This window comes from Aplosporella prunicola (assembly GCF_010093885.1).
Source record: "Aplosporella prunicola CBS 121167 unplaced genomic scaffold K452scaffold_5, whole genome shotgun sequence".
Lineage (NCBI taxonomy): Eukaryota > Fungi > Ascomycota > Dothideomycetes > Botryosphaeriales > Aplosporellaceae > Aplosporella > Aplosporella prunicola.
Genome location: NW_022983533.1, coordinates 609,767 through 625,343, shown reverse-complemented (window position 1 = coordinate 625,343; position 15,577 = coordinate 609,767). Strand labels below are relative to the sequence as shown.

The window sequence follows — 15,577 nt, the reverse complement described above, 5'->3', positions numbered from 1 at the left end:
TATATGTATCATATCAAAAGACCATTCATCCGACCAATAAACCAAAGCAATCAACCGTCGAGTCATTCAAGGAAAAAGACATGTAGTATTTGTTTAAGGGATATCATCATAAAAATCGTCGGCGTTTCTTAGCTTCCAGCCCCACCATCAACCACCCACCGCAAGCCGCCTCGAACACTTCGAGGCAGGGATGGGCAGCCATAGAGTATCTAGGCAGGTAGCTTTACATGACGCCATTCTGCCCCCAGGATTCAAGGGCTTGCTTCATGGAATAAAAAAGCCAGTTTATTGCTTGGCGCTCAGGTCGCGGGTGCCGGTCTGGCCGGTGGAGGCGCCGCCGCTGCCGCCGAGCCCCTCGATCGCGAAGCCCTTTTCGCCGGGCGGGGGCGTGGCCGTCTTGTCTGCGCGAGCGACCTTGGCGGACTGTTTGTTGAGTTGATGTTAATTGATGCTCTCATCAGAGTAGGATGGATGGATGTGGATGTGGATGTGGATGGATGTGTGTGTGTGTGTGTGTGTGTGTGTGTGTGTAGGGTGGGGTTGGTTTGGAGGGGTGATGGAGAGGAATGAGGTGTGGTGTGGAGGTGGATGATGGATGATGGATGATGGATGATGGATGGGGGTTTAGAGTTGCGTGGCGTAGGTAACCTTACCTCGTCGGCGCCGACGCCGTGCGTAATGTTCTGCTTGACGGCGGGATCGAATTCCATCGAGTTGTCGCCGTGGCCGGATCCGTCGCGAGGCATATGGTGTGGTGGGGAAGGATTTGGCTTTACAGTAGGTAGGTAGGTTTGTTGAGTACTCTAGGTGTCCGGAGACGTGAGGAAGAGTTGTTGATTGATGGTTTGAGAGAGATGTGTGTGTGTAGAGTAAAGACGAGAGACAGCATCAGCGACCGTTCTCTCCCCCCCCTATATACCCCTTCTCGCGCAATCACCTCGCTGCAAACTGCTGTCTTCCCGTCGTTACCAGGCTATGACATCGCCGTGTGGGGATGCGTTGATGAGACCTTGACGTCATTGCTTCTAGACGGCGTGATGGAAGTGGGAAGAGACGCGGGAGGACGGAATGATGAACCCAGAGGGGGGGAGGGCCCGCAAAAGGTCCGACAGCCCGCGCGATCCGGCTCGCGTCAGGAATGCCCAGGAACGCGCGCGGCGCGCCCGCCTGCGCCCATCGAACCTCGAGAGCCCCCGTCCGTCCGTAGGCTGTTTCTTGTTTTCCCGCCGTGTAAGTAGCGCGCGCCGAAAGCATTTCTCGAGCTGCTGCTTGCAGATGCAATGCAGTATGCGTGCCTGCCGTGTAACTAGGTACGGCAACAACAACAAGATTGTCGACTATGGCGCCCGAGCCAGAGCCTGGCACTTGAGTTACTCGATAACCTTAGCTGCATGCCTTCGGCGTAGATCACGATTGCAGAATCTCAATGGAAAAGACACACCAAAAATGACGTGAATAGCTTTTTAATTCATTTGCTGAGGACGTGCCTCAATTGCTCATGCTCATGACTGTTCCCTTTGTTCCCAAGTGTCGCTAAAAGTCTGTCACACAAGCAATATCCCAGTTGTCCGTTTTCAAAAAAACACCCTGTAAACGCCGGCCAACCCTACGCCCTGACTTGGTTGTGTCGGAGCTGCCTAGTTCCCATGGTGGTTACACTCGCCGGTGCTCCCATGTGATGATTCTTCTTCCATCCTCGTCTCGATCGTAAACCAAACTCGCGTGAAAATGACCGGAGGGCCTTTCTCCAAACCCTTTCTCGGTTGATCGCATGGGGGGACCTCGAGATCTTACCGGCCACTCTGAAGCTTGGCTTACGCAGCAATTCCTGACCCGTCGCTAACAGAAGAAGTTGCGCCTGAGTCGGTTTGCAGGTCATAAGACTTGCCAGAGGGCTCATAAGAGCCGAGGGTTCCCATGTTGTCATTAGAGAAAGCAGCCTGGAAGAAATTGTCCTCCTGAGGGTCGGCGATAAGGTCGTTGATGCCGAAGCCGAAAGAAATGTCATCATAGACATGAGGCTGGTTAGGAACAGCAAGAAAGTCGCTAAAGTTGAAGTCGAGCGACTTGCCGGCGCCCTCGAGGCCGAACTGCTGGAACCCGACTGACACTGCAGGTCAAACCAACACAACATTGCTGCAGAATGTTGTGCCAAGTCGGGTTCGGCAACAGTCGACTCACGTTCGTCGCGCGGCGTCGCCGGTTGTGAGGCGGTGTTGATGGGGGAGTCGTAGGACCCGTCATCGAGAGACGTGGGGCTGGCGTAGGAGCCCTCGCGGCAGTTGGTGCCAAACGGGTCGAGGGAGTCGAGGGAGGACATGGCGAACGAGTCCATCGAGTTGACCGCGGGGCTGGAGAAAGAAGCCTCGCGCGGGTTCATGGTGGTGCTAGAGACAGACGTCTCACGCTTGATGCTCGAAGTGTCCTCGACATAGGCCGGTGTGGAGGTGGGGCCGGGAGTGGGAGCTGAGAAGGGGAGCTCGGGGGCCGGGGTGCCGTTGATTGCCGACAACAGGAAGTTGTCCTTTTCGATGTTGGCCGACATGTTGGGGAGCTCGGGGAGCTTCTCGGTTGCGCGGGCGCGATACCACTCGTTCTGACTCTCGAGCTGCTTGAGCTGCGAGAAGACGCGGCGGAAGGTGTCACGGAAGTGGTCACGTTCCGCAGTCAGCCTGTCCATTTCCTCGCGCTTACGCTCGCGCGAGTTGTGGGCGGCGAGACGGTTACGCTTGACGCGCTCGATGCGGCGCTGCTCTTTCTCATCGGCCGTCTTTGCACGCTTGCGAGGCGGCAGGTTGGTCTTGGGCTCGGGGAGGACTTGGCCCCATGACTTGCGCTTCTTGGGCTCCTTCTTGTTGTTGGAGTGAGAAGCGGCGGGAGCGGGGGACGACGACGACGAGAGGGCATCGTCGTCGGGTAAAGGAGTGGAGCGCTGAAGATCTTGCATGTTGATGGTGGCGGGCGCGTCGGCGACGGACTGTGGGGAAAGGAAGGGCGACGACGGGCTGGCCGTCATAGTGGGGTTTTTGAAAGCTAGTGAAGAAGTGTAGGCGTCCATGTGGGAAGATACATCTGGCCAGGAAGTCGAGGGACGTGCCCTATGTACTAAACTGGAGCCTAGAATGGGGTGGTGGGAGATGATGGGTTCATGGGAAAGAGGACAGGTGGCTTTACTTATAGACGGGGAGCTTTGTAAGGGGTAAGCGAGCTACGAAGGGGCGCGCGGGCAAGGCTTGGCTCGTGTTAGCACAGGGGAACTCGGGCCAGGGCCCCAAAATAAATCGGGAACCCCCACAACGTTTCACCATACAGAGGCCAACACCACCAAGGGAGAGTGACGCTTTAGGATCATGTCTGCCTGGGGCCGGTCTCTTTAGCACCTCGTGTCCCGTACTCTAGTCTTGTTCCCTGCATGTACTCGAGTCCTGTACAAAGAGTCATCGCATCATTCAGCCAAAACACCTTCCTTCTCGAAGCTTCACGGCACCTCATCTCCGGCCAGCGTGAAACCCGTCGACCCGCTAAACCGCGCAATCAATCCGCGATACACCCACGGCCCCTAGATTGCCCGCGCCCGCTCCCCTTGCCGGTCTGGCGATCAATAGGGGGAACGAGAGCTTCCAGAAACCCCGGAGCGCTGACTGATGATGGGCTGATCGCGATCCGCATGTTCGCTTGCTTTTTGTCCTCGCACTCCCCTCTCTCGTAACTGACCGCTCGTGATTCTCGCTCCCACGACTCCTCACCACTGCTGCTGCTGCGCTGGCAGGCCCACATGCATTTCCCTCTCGTGAGCGTTCGAGCCCTCTCCCCGCCCCGTTTTGTCCACAATTGTTGCACTCGCGATGCGGCGCGAGCTCCGCATTCCGGCCTGTCCTGCGCCCCCTTGTCGCGGGCGCTCGGTCCGGACGGTCGTCCCCCCGGGGGGCCTACGAGGCGGCTTACCGCCATCCGGACTCGGAGGGGCGAGACTTCATGCGCGCGTGCTCGGTGATTGCTTGTTGCGGCCATGCATGGCGCTGGTCTCATCATCATCACTCGGCTGAGTTGTCTTGCCAGGGTAGCCAAGTAGGTGGTGGCAACGGGCCTTCCAACTCCAAGACGGCTACATTTGTTGCCAACGAGGATGGCGCCCCCATCGGCCCCCGCCTTGCGCCTCAACCGTTGGCCATAGTAGGAGCAATAGCGTTAGGCCAACAACAACCAACACATTCCACCCGCCAGGGACGGGCCGTGGGAGGAACATGCGGAGTGCGTTTTTAGGGCCAGGCTAAAGGCAGCCAGCTGGCTAGATATGTAGGCAGGTAACTCATTAACTAAACAGGAAACGCGTTTAGCAAACATCAACGCCGAGCTGAAAGCAGCTCTCTAGCCCTTCCCCCACCCCAGCCTCGCTCGCGTGCTATTCTTGTGCCACCACCACCACCACCGCAGCACCTCTCTTCACAGCACGCGTCGACAGGAGCTTGGCTATGCTTCTTCCCCCGCGCCCAGCCTCTGGGCAGCGGCATCTAGCAAGCATGTAGCAGCAGCAGGAGCAGCGGTAGCCCTGCAACCCTGCCATCATCCCCAACGTACCTCCCCTGTCGTCCCGAGAACGCGTGCCAGCCTGCCTGCGCGTACGCCACCAAGCAGTCGCGCGTCGCCGATCTCGCGCAGCACGCAAGACCTGCGATCTGGGAGCGCGTCCTTCGCGCACGATAGGCGAAGGCGATCGCGGCAGTCAGAGCAGGCAGGCCCCTGGCCGGGGTGGCTAGGGGGGGATCATAGCAGGACTCGTAAACCGGCCATGGTCTGCGCAGGTCTCAGTCGTCGTCGTCCCAGGAGCCTGAAACATTCCGAGGGGTATTGCAGGGAGGCACGGTGATTCAGGGCGATACTGTGTTTCTTGTTCTCTGCTTCAGCTTTATTTTCTACCTCGGGAAAGGGTTGGCCGCCGTTGATTTAGGGTAGACCCTCAATATCCTATAAAATTAGGCTTTGGTCAACGCCATCCATGCGACCTCGTATCGAGCTCACGGTCTCCTGTGCATCCCGGCTGTCTATCCCGCTTCGACAGTGCGTCGGTACTTTCTGCCATCCTTCTCCGACCTCCCTGCGTCCAAGACCCTTCCTCTAGGCACCAGCGTCTTGCCCTGCCTTTGCCAGTGCCTCGAATACACGTGGCGGCAACTTGTACCTGACCAGACCCGCAAAGATCATCATGTCCTTGGCGGTAACGATCAGTTGCTCGACGACATGCTTGTTCGCAACCGCTTCGTAATTGCTGGCCCGAAGTTCATCGCGGCGACGGCCGCAGCAGATAATCGTCCACATGAGCAAACTGCTGACGTTGCGTGCAACGACCGGCTGCAGCCCGTTGAAGTTCTGCGCCGTCTGGCGGATCTCTGCCATGTTGGACTTGGCACCCATCGGCAGGAGGTTCATGTCCGTGATCGCCTAACACGGGTTGTTAGTATCGTAAATCTAATGTGTCACGTGATCCTGATATGACTTACATCAAGAGCGCCAGCCCAGTTGCCGGCTTCGACCATCTTCTTGGCATCCGACATTTGGAGGAGCGAGTTCAGTGCTTGACGGTTGTGTGGCTTAACCTTGTTATACTGCAGTGCGTTCGCACTGTACAAGGCGGCCATGTTCCTGGCAAGCTGCGCCGGGTCCTCAACAGCTGTCAGACTTAAACTGCTTCCAGCTTGCGGCTTCTGCCCCACTGCGCGAGGCTTCAACGGCTCGAGCTTGTGTGGTGATTGCCCAAGGTCCACAGCAATCGCATCTGAGAGTGCCCGGTTGATAATCGCAATAACAGTGTCGTAATCTTCCGCGAGGTGGTAAAGCAAAACGGCATCGGTTGTCCGGCCAGCCTCGTCAGCGACAGCGGCGGATTGCAAGGTAATGTTCTTGAGGAACTCCTGTTGGTCCGTCAAGCCGATGAGTCTCAGACGATACTCGATAGCACCGGTGATCCTCGTGCCGTCGGAGCGGATGTCGCCAAGAAGCTGAGCAAACTCGCGGGTCTCGAGAACAAGCTCGCGTAATGCCTCGTGGCAAGTGGCTGCCTGTGACTGACCAAGCTGCCCATCGAGATCAGAATTCAAGCAAAGCAAAACAAGGTAATCAGCGGCTGCCTCAGCCTTTGCCGCACGGAAGTCCCGAGTGTAATGGCCAATGATGCGGCAGAAGTTGATCTGAGGCTTCTGGCGGGTCGTAAACGTGAGGATATCCGCGCCAGCAGTAAAGAAGTCGGATACTCTGAGCAAACCGTAGTAAGTCAACGCGATGGCGAAGTGCACCGCGGCCGTGTAGCTGTGCTGGTACAGGAAGTTGATGCCCTCCTCAAACATGCCAACGAGGACGTGCAGGAGGAAGCATACACCGAATTGTCCGTTCGCCTCCGCGCCCTGGAAGTGCCGTTGAGTGATGTCGGCAACAGTGCTCCGGATGTTTTCCAGCGTGAATGTCTCGCCAGCAGTCTCTTCCACTCGGTTGACCTCCCGAGCAAGTGCAAATTGTAGCCAAGCCCAATCTTCCATGCCCTTGCCAATTCCCTCGAGGCTTGTCCGACTAAGCTCACAACGGCCAACTATTTTGTAGCATGCCATGCGGTAGGGATCAAGCGAGTTCTCTGGCGCAATGCGTGTCCTCTGCTGGTACTCGTTATTAATACGGTTTTGGAGGTCATCGCCCAACCTTCTGTCATCGCTATTCGCAAAAGCCATGAGGTAGGACGGGAAGTTCCGATCCATGCTCTTGATGGCGCGCTCGTTGTCGATGACATATTCGAGGGCATCCTGGACAAGACCGGCGCGCAGGAGGTAAAAAATGAGCACCCAGCAATGGTCGTCCCCAAGAGTCTGCAGCTCAACGTTGTCGGCTCCGAGCTCTCTTCTAATAGAAAGCACTCTTATGTATCCCCGAACTTGCCCTATGTTAGTAGGTTCGCCTCCGACCTTGGCTTCCAGAGGGTTTTTGGCCGTAGTCTCCTTGATATCAGCGAGAAACTTCTTCTCAAGGTACCTCCTTGATCCGTCGAGAATCCTCTTCCGCATTGCCACGCTCTTTCCTGAGTGCGGTGACTCGTCCAGGTACTCTTGAGCAAACTGCCGCTCCTTGACGTTCCCACTGTCCTCACCAATGATCTCACTTAGAGCCTGGTACGCGCCTTCCAGGTACCCAGAAGTCTATGATTGTTGTCAGCAAAATAGCAGATCGGGGTATGGCTAGTTTACTTACGTCTGTGCCTGCCTCCACCCCAGCGAACTCCGCGAGCACGGGGTATGAGTTCTCTTCTAGGCGGGCAATGTTCAATTGCTTAACCTTATCAGTGTACTTCTCCTGTTTGTCCCTCATGACGCGGCTCTCGGGGATGGGTTGTAGGCCGGTGCCGCTGGTGGGATCAGCAAACCCATTCAAACGTCCGCTACCTGCCGTAGGAGTGCCAATGACTGATCTGTTCATTGCAGAGGCAGCAAAAGACATTCCATTACCACCAACAGTCGAAGCACCGAGGCCACGACCTCTCCTCTTCGAGCGTCCGAACGCTCCTCGTGCGATAGGCCCTGAAGACGGGGCGGCGCTCGCTTCCAGGTTTTCCACCTGCCGGCCCAGACCAAAATGCTCGTAAATGCGCCTACGCTGCGCATCCCATTCCATCTGAATATTATCTTCCAAGAAAGTATCGAAGTCTTTCTTGGATTGCTCTAGGCCTTCCGCAATCATGGCCAGGGTAGACTGGGAGTGTAGGTTCGAAATATACGCTCCGATATCTGTGTCAACCGAGCTTGGGATGTTTGTCGTAGCGCTGACGCCTGCCGAGGCGCTGAATTGGTTAAGGTCCCGAAGCGCGGAACCAGTGTTCACTCCCGACGCGGCGAGCAAATAGTGCCTAAATGAAATAGTTAGGTTCTATAGCTGGTAATTATTGCGAGCTTACTCACGCTCTACTGTCGCGAACCTGCGGCGCAGAAGGTCCTCCGGTGCCCAGGTTTCTGACTTTCCGCGCAATATCCCCCAATCCAAGCTGCAGAGTCGGCAGGTCGCCAAAGGGTGTGGCTCCATTTTCTTGAACAGCCCTTTTCCTTCCTCTCTCGAGAAGATGGTCGAAGTAGGCTGACTGAGAGCCAGGCGCCTGCGATTGCGAAAGCGGGTTGGGTTGGGACTGCGGCTGGCCAGGTTGCTGGGCATTTGCTTGCTGGCCAGGTTGCTGAGCGGCCGCCCCTCCAAGTCCACCAAAAAGCCCACCGCCGGAAGGTTGTTGTGTTTGTGTCGTGGAAGCACCCAAGCCTCCAAACAGGCCACCGCCGGTTCCGCTCGCTGGTTGCTGCGAGGTGTTCGTGCTGGACCCTAGGCCGCCGCCGAGAGCTGATGAAAAGAGACCACCAGAAGCCGGCGCAGTCGTCTTCTGGGCGCCAGCATTCCCGAAGAGGCTCGGGGTGGTTCCAGTCTGGGGAGTGTTCGTGGCGCCGCCGAACAGCGAGCTTGGTTGTCCGGTAGCTCCTCCAGTGTTGCCAAAAAGCGATGAGCCGGTGTTGGTCGGCGGCTTGTTTCCGCCAAGATTACCGAATAGCGACATGATGGGAGGATCCGGGATGCAATGAGCCACGAGCGCGGCGTTGGAGAGGCGCAATGTCGTTGCGCGCAAGTTGGAGCTGCAAAGTTGACGCGGGAATGTTTTGGGATGAACCTTGGCTTTCTGGAGCTAGCGCGCTAGGCTGAAAACCGCAAAGAGGTACGGTACCACGCATGCACAAATACATCGACTTGATCATTCATTCAATCTACATTTATTTATGCTTTCGCTCGTGTTGCGATCAAACAATTTCTCTGCGTCATTGAAATGTTGTCATCCGAGTGAGCACCTACGTTGCTTCCTAGCCCGCTCTTATCTCCGAGGCAACCATATGCCAATGGCTGCATCTACCAATCCAAGCTCTGAATTTCTACGGTTAAAAAGGTAGATATTGTTATTCGCATCCCCACAGTGAGTGGCACTCCGATAGAAGTGTAGCTCGTAGTCGCATGTAAACTATAAAAACATGGATCTATCCTCGACACCTCTTGTTTATTACGAACAAGAAAGTTAAGGAGTACATACGAGGGCGAGAAAGTGTGCAGGTACTTATCGGCTGCTACTCTATAATTGTTTTCGAAAGCCCATAAACATACAATGAAATGAAACAAGACATAGCTGAAAGTTTGCGCTGGAAGCGTGCAATAACAGGCCGCATTAAATGATCTATATATTAGGAGTAATAGGACGTGATAGAAGTCCCACTCAAGGCATCGCAAGCTATCATTAGTTTTAATATCCCCAACTCTATTCGTCAACTCTCCATTAGGATTCCCGACTTGTGCATATCTACTGTGTTGGAGTTTACTTCCTGATATCAGGTAAGTAACCGGTGGAGAAGGTAACCGAGATGCGTCTTCATATACGGTCCGCGTCGTTATCGTGAAAAGTTTGACCGAGTCCGCCATCGGCCAGAGGTACATTCTCGAGGCTGAGACAATGCGGACAAACCTTGAGGGTTTGGAGAGTTGCCATGCCGCAACTCTAGCCCAGGGAGCATTGTAAATAGAACAGGGCGCCTGGTTGGCATTGTCCATTGGTGTTATCCATGGGTTACCGGACGCAGAACAGGCAGCGAAAGTTCGCAAACTTACTACTGGACATGATCCATGTTAATTAGTCCATTCTCGGTCCCTGCAGCAATCAATTGCTACGACAATAAGCTCCCGTGGCAACATACGTCAAGGCCACATACCTATTTGTCTGCTGGACCATTGTTTGCATTCTTTGAAGCCTCATTGTCCTGGGGAGCGCTTTGCACCTTATTCTCCTTTACCGCATCGTTCAACCATCCATAGCGCAATACATCACGCCCTTGGTCGAGGTCTGGATCCGCTTTCTGCCTCTGTCTGGCATACGCCAGTATTGACTGGGTCTCTTGCGCTTTCCAAGTGCGGTCGAAATTCTGCATGCGCTTGGAGACGCCGATGGCGGTTTGCTTGAAATCCAGAAACAGCTCGCGGGGTGTGTCGCGTGGGACCTTCAGCGGTTCTACGAGGGCCGGGATGACAAGGCGGACTTCGTCAAGCTAAGACAGGTGTCAGCCTCGAATGTTGGTGGTGGCATTCGCGCAAACTCACTTGATCCTGCAGCCTCTCGAGCGCTGCAAGCGCTGCCACACATTGCGCCTCGTCCCAAGGCTGATCCTCCTGGACCGCATTCGTCGCAGCAGCCATGTCGGGGGCGTAAGCAAGATGCGAGGGAGGTGTAAGCGAAAGGCGTGGTGTGAGAGCAGCGCAGAGGGGTGCGATGAGAGGACGTTGTTTGGGACTGGCGGGCTTGGTCCTTGGTACCCGAGCAAGTCCCTTGTCTGCAAGCGTGCTGACGCGAGCACACGGTCAAGTCGAGGACCTATAGAATTCTGCATGAATAACAGCCACATGCATGCATCGCGTCTCTCTGTTTATTGGTTGTGTTTCCTAAGCTTAACTGCGTTTCGGGGCGAAAGTGTAGGCAGCAAAACGCATGCGCAACCAACCCCTGCATTTGACATAGAAACATTCCCTTTGACAACTCGGCGCGCTGCAAGAATCAAGCCGAGTAGCTATTCCTGTCTCCGATATCTGATGGCACTGCCACTTTGCTCCGTACAAGGAGCACTTCGTGTCTGTTCCCACGCGACCCAAGACTATTTCGGTCGGACATTTGATGGCACAGTCCGGAGTTTAGGATGGCACCGGAGTTAGCGCAAAAGTGACACCTCGAGGCAGGTGGCAGGCTTTCAGCCGTCGAATAAGAAGTCGCTTTTCTTCCCCCAGGATCGTTAGTAATTAGCGTATCTCTATCGGCGTCGGGGGAAATCTGCGACCGCCCGGCCGCCGGCGCAGCGCGGCAGATCTGCCTGGAGTCGTCATGGTTCTCATGATTATTTTCCTCCATTGACCTTTGTCTATTTATCGCCCATCCCCCACGCTCTTTAGCCCAGATGTCACGGCCTTTACGTTCCTTCTCCCGAATACCCAGACAGCATTGGCAGTCGTGTAGACGCAGATACTACCATAGCTCCATCAAAATGTCCTCGGCATCAACCAGCGCTGCTCTTTACGCAACGACTGTGTCAACATCGCAACTTACCGGCGCTGTGCCCGAGGATGCCAAAAACAAACCTCACCATGTAAAAGGCGGTAAAGGTTTTATGAATCCATGGGACTCTTACAATGAAATGGGCGTCTTCCAGATTCTGTCAAAACTCATATGGTACGCAACAACGCCAGCGTCAAACACCTCACCGGCTAATTGGTAGATCAAGGCGAAAATTGAGCGGCAACGCTAAGCAACCCGATACTACACCACCCACCGTAACTGTACGCAAGCCGTCTTTCTTGGCCTCCCGCGACACTACAGCTCTCCGCGCGACTTGGCTTGGCCATGCTTGTTACTTCGTCGAGTTTCCTGGCGGCCTGCGCGTGCTCTTTGACCCAGTCTTTGAGTCGAGATGCTCGCCATTCTCCTTCATGGGGCCCAAGAGATACACAGAAATGCCGTGCAAGATTGAGGACATCCCCACAATCGATGTCGTCGTAATCTCTCATGCGCACTACGACCACCTCTCCCACCCTACGGTCACGAAGATCAAGGAATTGCACCCCAATGTGCATTTCTTCGTTCCTTTGGAAAACAAGAAATGGTTTATAAACTGCGGCATCCATAACGTTACGGAGTTGGATTGGTGGGAGAGTCGGGACATTCATCTCTCCCCAGTGGAGTCAAAGAGCAAGGCGCAAGATACCAGCGTTGAGGTTGTTGAGCATGGCAGTCGGGAGAGGAACCCGAAGGACATGCTGGCAACTATAGAGTGTCTGCCTTGCCAACATACGGCAGCCAGGACTCCCTTTGATAAGAACCACACGCTGTGGTCATCGTGGAGTGTAACAAGCGGAGGAAAGAAGGTGTGGTTCGGAGGGTAAGCCCATCCTCTGCAGGCATTGCATGCCTCCAGGTTGCTAACAGAAGCAGTGACACCGGTTACCGTGCCGTTGCTGACCTCCCCGCTGGCGAAGACGACTACGACGCGAAATACAGCTTTCCTCATTGCCCTGCCTTCAAGCAGATCGGCGATCTGCGTGGACCCTTCGACCTTGGTCTGATACCCATTGGCGCGTACGAGCCAAGATTCATAATGTCTCCCATGCACGCAAACCCTTTTGACAGTGTTAACATCTTTGTTGACACTAAGTGTAAACGGGCAATGGGTATCCATTGGGGTACTTGGGTGTTGACTGAGGAAGATGTGCTTGAGCCGCCCAGACTCCTCAAGCAGGCATTGGCAGGCAAAAGCATACCGGAGGAGGGCGTTTTCGACGTCTGCGAAATCGGAGAGAGCAGAGAGTTCTGATCCCAGTGGGTGATGGGCATGGTCGGCGTTAGGAGTCAAGCTCGTATGATGTAGTGGTTTCGTGGAGCATCCTCCTTTAGAGCTTGTTTCCTGGACACTTTCTTTGTATATCAAGCATTCACACACCACTGTACAGTTTGGAAGCAAAAAAGATAACTATTACAATTATCCAAATAGTTTTTGGAGGACGCAAAAAGATGTGCTTCCACTGAGATTTGAACTCAGGACCTCGGCATGATCTAGAAAGTACTAGTGCCGCGCTCTACCAACTGAGCCATAGAAGCCGGTAATTGATAAAATCGTTGTTGCAATTTATATTAATATTCATAGCCGTAATGTATATAAAGATAATGTTATATCAAACCATCTGCTAAGTGCCTACACTCGCTCGGTTTCTATTGATTTACTGATCAAGATGGACATATTGTTAAGGATCATATTGGAGATTCAAAACTTGCCCAAAAGTATAGATCAACCATGCAATAGGATCAAGTTACAATTGCTGTCGTAATCATAGTCGTGAAGCTATTTGATATCTGACAGTTCGCTGCTATGACAAGCATAGCCTTCCTCAAGGTTTCTGATAATTTTGTTTTTCACCCACCAAGTTGCAACCCCTTACTGCGCCTTCTTCGACTCCCCGCTCGCCGCACGTTCAATGAATCCCTTGCCGACATGGACAGTCTCCCTCCAGCCACGCTGTCTAGCCCAGAACTTGTCCTCCAACTTGCTTTCCCTCAGACTACTCTGCCTAGCCTCTTCTTCAAGGGTTGCGCGGTCAACATCACCGCCTTCCTCAGCCATCTTCGGCAGCTTCTCAACCTCACTAAGGCTTTCCGAAAAGTAGCGTCTGCGAAGGGTGAAACGCTCTCTACGCTCCTTCTGGCGACCGGGGGAGTCCATCTTAGAAATGACTACTCTGACGGCCTTGCGCACAACCAAGAAGAGATGTTCAGAAAAGAAAACAGTAAGAAGCAAGGCCCATCCCTTGATGTCGGCTGGGGTTCCGTCAGGACCAATGCCGTCGTTCCAGAATAGGTAGACCAAGGCAGAAGTGGTGATACTACCAATCCATGTCAAGAAGCTTAGGCTGTCAAGCCAAGGACCAATGGTGTCGGCGCGGGAGGGCGTCGGTCGCTGCATCTCAACACAGATTTTGAGCGCATCAGCGCGCAGCTCAACCCAGTCGTTGAGCAGGAATGAAACAGCAGTCAGCGGCCAAATCACACTGAAAAGTGACAAGTATCCGTATTGCAAGACCATCTCTCGCAGATCGGATGTCACGTCATAAACGTCGAGTTCTGCCTCCTTGCGCACGCGCGTGAGGAAAGTAGCCTCCTCTGGCGGGTCGTTTTCAGCTACGTTGAGGACAGCACCACCGCGCTTTGCAGCGCGTTCGCTTTGAATTTCCTTGTACTTGGAGAAACCCTGGCGCTTGAGGTAAGGAACAATCACCTCCATGGCGAGGTTGACGACTTGAGCAGTGACCGTGAAGTAAATGACCTGCTTCCTCAGCCTATCCGGGTTGATGCTGAATGTGGCTGGCATCTGGAGCTGCTTCTCGTGCTCGGCAAATGGCTTCACCGTGACGCTGAAGACGTCCAGGTATGGCACAACAAGGCTACCAAATGGAACATAAACGAAGGCGGTCAAGATGATAGGAAGGTAGGAGGTGATGCAGTTAAGGACGAAGATCTTTTGGGTCAAGGCCGTCTCGTATGAGCCGTGAGTCTCATAGTTCTCGAGTTCGTTGAGACGTGTCGCAAACTGTGTCAAAATACTTTGAAGGACTGGCATGACAGTTGTCAAGATTCCCGTAGGCAAAAACACCTGTGCTCTTATTAGTACAGGTGCCACAAAAAGAACACATCGCCTACTTACCAGGATAGACTTCAGGGGGCCATTGTAGACTTCCGAGATGAAGACCTCAATGGCGAAGCACACGGCGATGAGGCTGCCAAGAACAAGAATCGAGGCCAGCGCGAAAGGGATTTGCAGAAGTTGCCACTGAAGCCTTTTCGTCGCCGGAAACACCTTGACGGTCTCTCCGGTAACAGGGTCCGAAACTTCTTTCTCATGTTTGAAGTCCTTACGTGTAGACTCAATCTGGGATACTCCACGCACGCCCCATCTGACAGCCAGGTCAAATTCTTGATGTTTCCACCATTCTGTAAAGACGGTGCACCAAAGAGCATTGACAATAGCATATACAGGTGAGAAATGGCCGAGTATAACCCATGCTGAGAAGCCGAAGGCGGCCGGGAATATCAGGAAGGTGAAGTACGACTGGGTGAAAGCGAAGTAGAACGCAATCTGATGCTGTTAGTCATATGTGTTTTCTATGGTGCAGAGCATTGACTTACCTTCTCGCCCAAGCGGTTACGGATCTCGTCCAAGTCCTCTGCGTTCAGAAGGTACTGAGTGCTCCATTTCTTGATCCATCTATGATTGTACGCGTGGTCATGTAAGGCAAAAACAGCCTCTACATTCTTCCACTCGCCCTCCTTGGGAGTGATCCCGGCACCACCCTCCGATTCTGGATTGGTTATGAGCTGATATATGATGCGTAGTCTTTCGGCCTCGGAAAGGGGATCGACTTCGAGAGCTTTACGGGTCTCCTTTGGGGGTTCTGACGAGCGGATGCCGTGAATCCAATCTCTTACTCTGTAGGCGTGTCAGCCAGGTATCATGAGATATCACCTTTGGAGCTATGGGTTCACGAACCTTGACCTGTACACCTCACCGAAGAGATGCTCCTCCGAAGCAACCCTGCAGAATATGAGGACCGAATGGTTTTCGCCATTGCGGACTTCTGTGGCCAGGCCGACAGAGGATAGAGCTTGGATGAGGCGTTCGAATTTGACGATAGCCTCTTCTTGATCTGGAGGGGCGTTCGGTCAACGACTGACAGGTCCCTTTCTGACAGCAGCGCTTACTTGTGTTGGCAAAGCGGTACGTGACAACATAGTCGACGTCCATGTTTGTCTGCAGAGCCGGGCTCTTCGGGCCAGGGGAGGCCATGATCGCGTTAAGGTCTTTCGCGGCTGCCAGGAGGGTGAGCTGCGAAGTCAGGACGGTTTGGCAGGACTAAGGGAGGAAATACGCTGGGAAATGTGAGAGGTGAGGAAACGAAAAAGAAGGCTGGTTTCGGCTGGCATTCTTGATTCTCGTCGATG

At 54.2% G+C, this 15,577-nt stretch overlaps 8 protein-coding genes and 1 non-coding gene across 9 annotated transcripts; 1 reads left to right on the top strand and 8 right to left on the bottom strand.

Moving 5' to 3' along the window:
- Positions 1-277: 277 nt before the first annotated feature.
- On the bottom strand, positions 278-1,195 carry K452DRAFT_284458 (uncharacterized protein). The gene is made up of 2 exons (XM_033539944.1): positions 654-1,195; positions 278-423 (listed from the first exon to the last, which is right to left on the bottom strand). Exons 1-2 carry the CDS (start codon positions 744-746, stop codon positions 286-288), a joined length of 231 nt encoding a protein of 76 aa, XP_033400783.1. The 5' UTR covers positions 747-1,195; the 3' UTR covers positions 278-285.
- A 364-nt stretch (positions 1,196-1,559) lies between these two features.
- K452DRAFT_284457 (uncharacterized protein) lies at positions 1,560-3,023 on the bottom strand. The gene has a single exon (XM_033539943.1). It carries the CDS (start codon positions 3,014-3,016, stop codon positions 1,607-1,609), a length of 1,410 nt encoding a protein of 469 aa, XP_033400782.1. The 5' UTR covers positions 3,017-3,023; the 3' UTR covers positions 1,560-1,606.
- Positions 3,024-3,375: 352 nt separating this feature from the next.
- K452DRAFT_134270 (uncharacterized protein) lies at positions 3,376-4,189 on the bottom strand. Its single transcript, XM_033535321.1, has one exon. It carries the CDS (start codon positions 4,033-4,035, stop codon positions 3,535-3,537), a length of 501 nt encoding a protein of 166 aa, XP_033400781.1. The 5' UTR covers positions 4,036-4,189; the 3' UTR covers positions 3,376-3,534.
- Positions 4,190-5,115: 926 nt separating this feature from the next.
- Positions 5,116-8,569, bottom strand: K452DRAFT_295622 (uncharacterized protein; the record flags this gene model as incomplete). The annotated part of the gene is made up of 4 exons (XM_033541835.1): positions 5,116-5,439; positions 5,499-7,178; positions 7,231-7,882; positions 7,935-8,569. The coding sequence occupies 4 exons, from the start codon at positions 8,567-8,569 to the stop codon at positions 5,116-5,118; spliced, it is 3,291 nt and encodes a 1,096-aa protein (XP_033400780.1).
- Positions 8,570-8,821: 252 nt separating this feature from the next.
- K452DRAFT_134251 (uncharacterized protein) lies at positions 8,822-9,882 on the bottom strand. Its single transcript, XM_033535320.1, has 2 exons — positions 9,762-9,882; positions 8,822-9,716 (listed from the first exon to the last, which is right to left on the bottom strand). Exon 2 carries the CDS (start codon positions 9,601-9,603, stop codon positions 8,914-8,916), a length of 690 nt encoding a protein of 229 aa, XP_033400779.1. The 5' UTR covers positions 9,604-9,716; positions 9,762-9,882; the 3' UTR covers positions 8,822-8,913.
- Positions 9,762-10,242, bottom strand: K452DRAFT_295621 (uncharacterized protein; the record flags this gene model as incomplete). The annotated part of the gene is made up of 2 exons (XM_033541834.1): positions 9,762-10,094; positions 10,147-10,242. The coding sequence occupies 2 exons, from the start codon at positions 10,240-10,242 to the stop codon at positions 9,762-9,764; spliced, it is 429 nt and encodes a 142-aa protein (XP_033400778.1).
- Positions 10,243-11,078: 836 nt separating this feature from the next.
- Positions 11,079-12,401, top strand: K452DRAFT_295620 (uncharacterized protein; the record flags this gene model as incomplete). Its single annotated transcript, XM_033541833.1, has 3 exons — positions 11,079-11,263; positions 11,316-11,969; positions 12,023-12,401. 3 exons carry the CDS (start codon positions 11,079-11,081, stop codon positions 12,399-12,401), a joined length of 1,218 nt encoding a protein of 405 aa, XP_033400777.1.
- A 200-nt stretch (positions 12,402-12,601) lies between these two features.
- On the bottom strand, positions 12,602-12,685 carry K452DRAFT_t34. The gene has a single exon. It is a non-coding gene; the product is annotated as a tRNA-Thr (tRNA).
- A 188-nt stretch (positions 12,686-12,873) lies between these two features.
- On the bottom strand, positions 12,874-15,561 carry K452DRAFT_356396 (uncharacterized protein). Its single transcript, XM_033546043.1, has 5 exons — positions 15,338-15,561; positions 15,126-15,282; positions 14,765-15,065; positions 14,283-14,714; positions 12,874-14,231 (listed from the first exon to the last, which is right to left on the bottom strand). Exons 1-5 carry the CDS (start codon positions 15,420-15,422, stop codon positions 13,020-13,022), a joined length of 2,187 nt encoding a protein of 728 aa, XP_033400776.1. The 5' UTR covers positions 15,423-15,561; the 3' UTR covers positions 12,874-13,019.
- Between the last annotated feature and the right edge of the window lie 16 nt (positions 15,562-15,577).